The sequence below is a fragment of the Oryza brachyantha genome, chromosome 8 (assembly GCF_000231095.2).
Source record: "Oryza brachyantha chromosome 8, ObraRS2, whole genome shotgun sequence".
Taxonomy (NCBI): Eukaryota; Viridiplantae; Streptophyta; class Magnoliopsida; order Poales; family Poaceae; genus Oryza; species Oryza brachyantha.
Genome location: NC_023170.2, coordinates 2290239 through 2299912, shown reverse-complemented (window position 1 = coordinate 2299912; position 9674 = coordinate 2290239). Strand labels below are relative to the sequence as shown.

The 9674-nt window shown below is 39.0% G+C and overlaps 1 protein-coding gene across 1 annotated transcript; it reads left to right on the top strand.

Moving 5' to 3' along the window:
• Nucleotides 1–8170: 8170 nt before the first annotated feature.
• Nucleotides 8171–9297, top strand: LOC107304776 (brassinosteroid-responsive RING protein 1-like). The gene has a single exon (XM_040527009.1). The coding sequence runs from the start codon at nt 8364–8366 to the stop codon at nt 8904–8906; it is 543 nt and encodes a 180-aa protein (XP_040382943.1). The 5' UTR covers nt 8171–8363; the 3' UTR covers nt 8907–9297.
• Nucleotides 9298–9674: the final 377 nt, after the last annotated feature.

Genomic DNA, 9674 nt, shown 5'->3' with positions numbered 1-9674 from the left:
TGTGGAACTGCTAGGCTACCCATGCATTAGGAAGGTTGTATTCTTAGCAAGCTTGGATTTACATGGCTCGCATTTTTCCCCTGAGACCTCGAATGAAACCCCTTTATATTAGGTTGTGTGCTTGTGTATTATCTGTGATCATATAGATCTTATTTATCTACGGATCAATATATAAGTGACTATAATGTTAATGTTAATATTATTTTGACAGATGGCAAGAACCCTTATCATTGCTCATGTCCTAGTACACATGTACAGCCACATAGGCAGAGAGAAAAGAGAGTACACAGATTTGTTGGCATGCGAGGCAGCAGGCTGGCTCTGTCAGGACGATGGCCCCACCCGACAGACAGCCTGGAACCTAAAGCAAAGCATTGCACGCACGCACAGTGAGTCAGTGAGGTGATCGACACGAGATTGTATGATTTTTTATACTCATTTAGTGATATAAAAAAAGACTAAGGCCGCGTTCGCCCCGCCATTCGTTAACTTACCTTCATCGTTTTTCGTATGTACGTTTTTCAAATCGCTAAATGGTGTATTTTTTTAAAAAAATTTTATAGGAAAGTTGTTTTAAAAATCATGCTAATCTGTTTTATATTTTTTTGAATAATTAATAATTAATTAATCATGTACTAATCTATTAGTACGTTTTCTGTGGCAGGTAAGTTAACTTACTGCCCCCTCTTGCCGAACTTAAGATATTTTACTTTTTTTGCTTGCAATGTTTAACCATTTATTTTATTTAAAAATTATGAAAATATTATTTATTTTGCTTGTGACTTACTTTATTATCGAAAGAATTTTAAACACGACTTATTATTTTTTATATTTGTGCTAATTTTTTTAATAAGACGAAAGATCAAATGTTGCAATCAAAAAATTTAAACGTCTTACATTATGAAATAGAGGTAGTATAAAATTGAAAATCTACTGTGAAAACATAAGATGATAAATTTTTGTATAAAAATATTTTATAAAAAAATGTCATTTAACAGTTTTTTTAAACATGCGCATAGAAACCTTGAAAAAAAAAACTGACAAAATAAGGCAGCCAAGCCATAGCAAATGCAATGCAGTGGCAGTGCACGGAGGAAGGAAGCAACAAGGAGCATCATCACCAGACGCAAAATGGTACCCAAAAAAAAAAACCTTAGGTTTAGGGTCCTTCCTCTGCCTTTTTTCCCATGCGACCCGTACACGGCTTGCTCCTCTCATGTCGACCTCCTAACAGTGATTTCCTGCTGCACTCCCACACTCCCCACATCTCTCAATTTTTAGGGCTCGTGTAGTTACCAAAAAATTTTGGATGAGACATCACGTTAGATGTTTGACTGAAAATCGATTAGGGTTTTCGGACACGAATAAAAAATAGCTTGTCTGAAAACTGCGAGACGAATCTTTTGAGTCTAATTAATCCAACATTAGCACATATGGGATACTGTAGCACTTATGACTAATCATGGACTAATTAAGCTCAAAAGATTTGTCTCACGATTTTCCTCCCTAACTATACAAATAGTTTTTATTTTCATCTACGTTTATTGCTCTATTTAGTTTCTCCTTTGTAAGTTACCACTACTCTCGTCGTTTTGCTTTTTAGAAAAAAATAAAATAACATTTTAACAAACAGAAAATAGTTTATGTGTAAATTTTTCATAAATGCTTCTACAATAATTCAAAAGTAAATACTATAAAATAAATTATGAATAAAAATCACAAAATTAATTTTAAATTTAAGTTTTAAAATTTAGATCTTGATTTATAAATACAAACAGAAGGCCTACAGCTACAGCAACTGTATGGTTCACATTGTCATTGTGGAGAGCAGAATGCTGAAACGGAGCTTTGCCAAGTACCACACGCATGTGCTCAATGTACTCTTTGGAACAGAGTTGTTTGGTACGTGAATACTTTGTCAGTTTTGAAATAGGGGATAATTTGTTTTTGACCGTTATTTCTAACACAAAATCATAGAAAACGGTTTTACATGTAAGGTATCAGTAAAATACTCTGATTACAAATCCAATGGTGTGGCTTTGATGCTAAAAAATTAGACGACTAAAAGAAACTTTGCTGGCAACTCAAAGTCAACATTAACATTTGTTTTTTTCCTTAACAGAGTGAGATTATACCCGTTCAGAAGCATTAATTTTAACGGCTTTTGGGGGGGGAATTAAAAAAATTGTTTGGAAACCCATATCAATTGAGATTATTTTTTGGGGGTGGGGGGTCATTGTACTGCATATTTACAAACGAAAAATCATTTGGGAAACTTTTATATATGTGTTCTTAGCGATTTAAAAGCAAAGTCTGAGAAACAAGTTATAACGAAAAACTCCAAAATAAACTCCAAATTTAAGGCTGAAAATTTAAATTTTGGCTTATAAGCAGAAGTAAAAAGACAAGGATGCTACCAGCATTGGTTGCAAGCCGCGTTTTGACATATGTATAGAATTATTAAGGTGGTTAAATTCTCTTGCTATTATTATCTATAATGGTCTATACCTCTTCCATGTTGTTTCCCTCTTATCGTACACATGGCCTCTTCACGAATTTCGCCTATATTTTGTACTGCCAAATTTAAACATCCTCAGCTCAAAATGAGGCTTCTCAGTGCAAAGTGACATGTAGCATGGCCATGGATGACAATAGTTCAGCCACATGTGCTATCCATGCCTTGGAACTCTGAAAGGCAGAGAATGCAGATCCCCTAATCCATGGAAACATACAAAAGGCCATACACACTTTGGTTTGGATGGTTGGTGATTCCCAAGATTTGTTTATCATGCAGACTTGCCACTGCCAACAACAAATATAAGTACCACTACTAGTAAGAGCATTGGAGCCAAATTAGCACTAATAATTGTGGGGTTTGGTTAATTCCATCTTAATTTTCCCTTTGCTGCATTGGACCGGCAGCTAGGACAGGATGATTGCGATGCCCGGCTAAAGCTAGTCCGACAAAAAATCACAACGTGCCAATCACAGCATTAAACCTAATCCCCAACCATACTCTTGTTATTCCCTCTGGACCTCTCTGGTCATAAAAACCCTTAGTTGTTAGAGAGGCCAAAAGTTATACTTGATTTTTTTTAAAAAAAATCGGTGTTTTAGACATGTGGTAAGTCAAAAAAAAATATTTTCCTTATCATCGAAGGTGTTGAAAATTATATGCATAGCTTTATTGTAACAAAATAAATTCTAGAAAACTTCATATTGTATTATCAAAGTTTCAGAAACCACGTGTATTATGATTGGTGGCACATAACTACTTGTTTTACGGTCTAAGAATTTTATTGAACCCCACTTGTTCAAATCTAGTGTAAATTTTAGCGTACCTAAAACAATATTATTTAAAATAGGAAATGTTAAAACGACCATCTATATGATGAAAACTTAGTAAATGCATACTTATATGTAAATATGTGAATCATAATGCCTATGGCTTTATGCAACTTTTACTATAAAACATGAGCTTATCTGAAATCTAATCTTTGCAATATTATAGATTTACCAGGGATTTCAAAGATATAATAATGAAATTTGCGGCTAATTTTTTACTTCAAAAACCACATTAGTTTTTTAGATAATGGATAAAGACCATGTGAATGCCTAAAAACGATAATCTCTTTATGTTGGCAGTGACAAGAAAAAAGATTAAGCTTTAGCCCAATCACATCACATCAGGAATTGATTAGCATGATATAATGTGCTGCTTGCTATGCCTAAATATTCTCTTCCTTTGGTTGCTGGGACCATTCAGGCATGCTTTACGTCTCCACCCAGGGAAAGGCGACTACAAGAAAAAGAAAGACTGCTACAGGATTGATGTTCGTCAAACACAAACCTCCCACCATCATTTTGTTCTTCTTTTGGATGCACAAGCAAATGATGCAGAGCAAATCGGTATCATTTGCTTCTGCAAAGTTTGTAGCCATCAAATACACCTCAAATTTTGCGTGAAAAGTTTCAATATGTTTGAAATATGGGCTATATATATATATATATATATATGCACCAGGTATTTTAAAAAACGGAGATTTATAAAAATGGGTCTCCAAACATGTGACGTTTGTAATAATGGATCTCCGAGTGTATGACATGTGGGTTTATCTGTGTCTATGAAATGTGGGCCTGAGGACAAATCTGCGAATCACCATGATTGGAGGCCTATTTATCCAATTTTTTCGTTCTCGGTATAATCCTTTCTGATCACGAAATGGACGAAATTTTGTAATCAGGATGGTGTGGGGGCGTGACATCCTAAAGTTTAGACGTAGGTATTAACCGAATATGGTATTGTCTATACTCCATAAATTAAGAGGATTAGTGATGGTGGACGGTGGTGATGAATCTATCACTTACCCCACCACTAACTCCCTCATATTTTTTAAAAGAAAAAATAACTGAGTTATGCATATCAAACTATTTTTATTAGATCCACTTCAATAATATGCTAATGATATTTTTAATAAAGTTCCATTGCCACGCATGGAAGAGTCTAGAAGGAAAAAAAAAAGAAGACAGCTGAACATGATTATTGTACATATTGGCATTTTGGTATTATTATTCTTATAAGAATTGGCTTGATCAATTGCTACTCAAGGGAGCAGGATGGGGGGGGGGGGAATTGGGGAGGATGAATTCTAACCTTTGGTGGGCCCCATCCGTGTGGGCCCCACAAGATTGACAAAATGTTATTGTTATTTAACATGATTATTTCTTCTAGAGTGGCATTGGCATTATTTCAATCAATCAACCGGTAGAGGAACTATAAGCACCTCTCCTTTTTGTCCTAAAAACAGTGTTTAATTAAGCATGAGAATAATTAAACCACTAGTAATCAAGGGGAGTAGGGTAGTGGTGCTTGCTCAGTGTGTGAAGTGCTTTCTGCTCTGCTTTTGTGAGGCAGGGGTACAAGGTTAAACAGGGACACTCCACTGAGTCTGCCTTATGACAAGGTGAAAAACACTATATATATATATGTGTGTCAAAGTGAGAACTCACACCAATTATGAAGAGAGAGCAATGGAGTTTTTTTTTTGTGTTTGTGTGTGTTGGAGTATTAGACAACTGGATGTGTAGGGGCGAAGCCGGAATCGGACGTTGTTTTGCAGGCGAACCTCTAATTTGAGAGATACTTATGTTCAGTTTTTGTTTGGTCAAAGATATTTAGATCTTAAAGAAGTTTAAGATAGCCCTAAATTAAAATAAGAAAATGTAAAAAAACACCCCTATTTTACGACTTTTGAGAAAAAATGCACCCAAAACCTAGGTTGATGCCTTGAATGTCTTATCAATAACTTCTACACACTTGATTTACCCGTCTATACTCGATCTGATAGACAAAGATAGTGGAACCACGAAAAAATAGAGAACATATATAACTAGGACAATTTTATTGATTTAACAAATATGATCCATGCTACAAAGCATTGGCTTACCATCCATACACATATGACACCTTTTCTAATGAATTATAGTATTTCTTGGTCATGGCAGGCAAGGCAGGTAGCTATCCATCTATGGTTGATGGGCAACTGGGCATTACTCATCATAATCATCATCATCGATTTGTTTAAGTCAAGGAGGATTTTGGCCGTCTTTGGGCCGGTGCTCATCGTATCTCGCATGCATGCACACATACACACAGAGGACATAGAGAGCATGATTAATCGCCCCACTTAAGGATCGGTTGAATGAGGACGATAAGGGCATGTACTAGCTTAATTTGTTAGTTAACAATTGCAAACATATGCAAGTAGCTTTAATTATTTGGATCTTTGGCCTGGTTTAGATGATGGTTATGGTTGAGATTGTGTGGTGGTTTGTTTGATTAGTTGAGGTTTGCTGCCCCTTCTTCTATCTTCTCTTTTTGGAGAGCACTTCTCCAAAAAGAAATGAATATTTTATTTTAACAATGTAGTGCTTAGGAGAGTTATCTAGGTGACAATATCTATTACATTCCTAGAACTAAAATGTACCAAAGTAACTAAGGCCACGTTCGCCAGCCAGGGTTAGATAACTTAGCTCCATCTTTTCCACGTGCACGCTTCCTGAACTACTAAATGGTGTTTTTTTGCAAAAAAAATTGTTTAAAAAAATCATATTAATCTATTTTATATTTTTTTAATAATTAATAATTAATTAATCATGTACTAGTCTATTACTTTGTTTTCCATACCGGGTAAGTTAACTTACCCTCTCCCTTACCGAACACGGCCTAAATAGGTGTTATAAAAAGATCAAATTAGCACACGAAAAACCAAGAGCTGTCATCATAACCCGAACCAAACTAGTCAAGATGAGATCTCTCCATTGGAGAGGCACCACTCCTAATTATTCCCAACCCACCAAAACTTGTAAGTTGCCCATGCATCACACACACACACACAAAGAAAAGAAAGGTGCACATGCTCTGTCACCTATTTGAAGCCAATGCCCTCAAAGCCACCCTCCACCCAAAGCCCCCTTGTTCAAACATCCAAATTTTAGGCATCCATTTTCTCCCATTCTCTCTCCCACTAATTGTGGGCCATCCCCATACACGCATGAGATGCATATGCATATGCCTTTGTGAGGTGAGAGGGGGCCCTACCGCACACATGGCTTGCCCACCATCTAATCACCCCAAGCCCAACCCCTCCCTACTCACTTCACTACTTCCCTTGCTACCTCCTAGAAAGAAAAGAAAAGGAAAGAAAAAAAATTAAACCACCAAAGATAATTCAGTGTCAAATAATTAAAAAGAAAGGTCGGTAATTTGAACATGGATCACCCAAGTCGAAACCATATGTTTTGTATTTGTCGGTAAGGCGAACGTGGATCGAGGTGATCGACGAAGCTAGAAGGCTATCTCATTTTCATTTTGCCATTATATTGTAAGATGGTTCCAGTGAAATTCAAATGCAATGAACCAGTGCAGTGCATCTGTGCATATACGTGGCTAACATATCCAGATGGATGGCCAGATCGATCGCTGGGTTGATACCAATTTTTGAAGCATTTTGGCATGCATTTTGCAGCTGGCTAATCATGTGACAACACCATCATCATCAGCGGTAGTCAAGCCAAGATCGAGGTTAGCTAGCTCGAGACAGCACATGTGTTTGTGTACGTGCGCCCATCCATAACAAATCCCAAAATGCTACACGCACCCCGGCTGAACTAACATTAATTCCTCCAACCACACCAACCGCAAGAGTTTTGGGTAATACTATAACCCATGTGTTTGGTTGAACATGGTTAAGGCATCGTTCCAAATTGTATATTTACAAATAAAAATAATATATATATATATATATATTGTTAACGATATAAAAGTTAAGGCTGGAAAACAAACTATGATAAAATAACTCTAAAATCAACTATAAATTTAAGGGAGAAAAAAAATCAATTTTGGCTTATAACAATGAGCAGAAGTGAAAAGGCAGAGATGCAGTATCGATGTGTTAATTTTCCAATATAGCTTTAGTCGTGGGAATTAGATATATAGTAAAAAAGGTTAACTCAAGATGATTACTTATAATTATCAAAATCGTATAATACCACAAACTATACCGGGGGAGTTTTATTTATATGAAAAATACTGCATTCATAACTGAATTCTAGGTAATTAATTATTGCAATGAAAATAATCCAAACAGCATATTTACAAATAAAATTCATTCAGAAACATGTATTATTTTTCAATTACACTACAAATAAAACCCCTTTAGAAATATGTATTATTTTTCGATTACACGGCAGACGCACACACGAACGTGTACTCGCGGGCGATTCGATGTACATGCATCAGCACTCACTGTCACGGGGTAGACAAGGTCTACAAATCATGCAACCGTGCACATAGGGCGTCTCATGTGACATTGATTACTATTGTTCATTCATTCATTTCATTTCATCCTCTTGATAGTATTTGTTAGTCTTGTTAGCTTAGGTTTAGCTTATTAGCCTCCCTGTTGTAATCAGGGCTCCCATCGTTTTCTTTCTAAGGAATAAGCGAAAACGCGTTTGTGCAAACGAAAAATAATTTATAGGTAAAATTTTTATATATGTGTCCATAACGACTTGAAGCGAAATGTGTAAAATAAAATAAGATGAAAAAAATCACAAAATCAAATTTAAAAGCAAATTTTAAAATTTAAACTTTTACTTATAAGCGGTTACAACTGCGGCGGAACGATGCAGCCCCAAGCAACCAGGTCCTCCAACCTCCTATATATATATAGATATATATATGCATTCACCCTCACCCTCTCACACGCTCACATCTCTCTCTCTCCTCTCTCTCTCTCTCTCTAAAGATTCCTCCTTTGGTTTGGTTTGGTTCTCTCACTAGGGGGAGGAGGACGACGGCGATGGGGTTCCCGTCGGTGTGCTACTGCGTGATCCTGCCGCAGCCGCTGGTGCTGGTGCTGCAGCTGCTCGACCTGCTGCGCCACGCCTTCCTGCTCGGCGCGTCGGCGGTCGGCCTCGCGGCGCCGCCGACGGCGGACGAGCACCCGGCGGCGTACGGCGGCTACGCGCCGCCGGCGGCGGCGGCGGCGATGGCGGTGCCGTCCGAGCTGGTCTGGGCCTTCCAGGCCGCGCCGGAGCCGGCCGCCATCAAGGCGCGGCTCCCCGCCGTCCGGTACGCCGACCTCAGGTGCCGCCGCGGCAGCGCCGGCGCGGCGGCGGCGTCGTGCGCCGTGTGCCTCGGCGCGCTGGAGGCGCGCCACCGCGTCCGGGAGCTCGGCAACTGCGCGCACGCGTTCCACAAGGCGTGCATCGACAAGTGGGTCGACAAGGGCCAGGCCACCTGCCCGCTCTGCCGCGCCGCCCTCCTCCCGGCCTCCGACGACGACGCCATCGCCGCCACCTGCAGGCACCTCCCCTCCTCCTCCTCCGCCGCCGCCTTCTGACCTCGCCATCCAAGAACCCATCTTTCTAGCACCCGGCACCCCCCTTCCTCCTCGCCGCACAACAAAGACTCCTCCTTTCTCCTTCCTCCTTCCTCCTCTCCCCCATGGAATGGAGAGCAAGAGGAGAGAGGGAGACAAAAACAAGCTAAAGCTACTACTCCAATGGAGATCGATTGATGAGTAGGAAGAAGAAGAGGAGAGGGGTGTGTGTGGTGGAGGAGTATTATTGGTAGGTGAGGCACTAATTATGAGGAGGACAGGGATGGCTACCTGCACTGCATTGGATCTGGTGAATTTCAGCCCTAGCTAGCTGTGGATCCATCCATCCAACCATCTGCACTGCATGCTCCATTCTTCTTCCTTTTCTTTTCTTCTCTTTCTCTTCTCCTCACTTCACATCAACCTTTTTCTTTTTCTTTCACTCTTCTTTACTTCCTTTTTTTCCCCTATGCCTCACCTCCCTTTTTTTTAATTTTTTTTACTTTCTCTTTAATTTTTGAGGGTTTCCTCTTTTTTTTTTCATTAACTTAAGAGAGATGTGTACATAGCTGCCTCCACTTTGACAAATACTGGAATAATTAATTAATGATAATGATAATGATAATACTAGTCGCATCATGCCCTCTCACATCACCACTAGAGGTGTGTGAAAATGTGAATGAATGCCTCACATGTTTCTATGTGCTTTGAGTGATGTTGCAATGTACTGATGTGGTTGTGTGTGTAGGGGGGATGGGGATTTCCCATTGGGGATTCCAATAGATATGT

Coding starts and splice junctions, on each gene's coding strand:
- LOC107304776 (XM_040527009.1), top strand. CDS start 8,364: ATGGGGTTCCCGTCGGTGTGCTACTGCGTGATCCTGCCGCAGCCGCTG.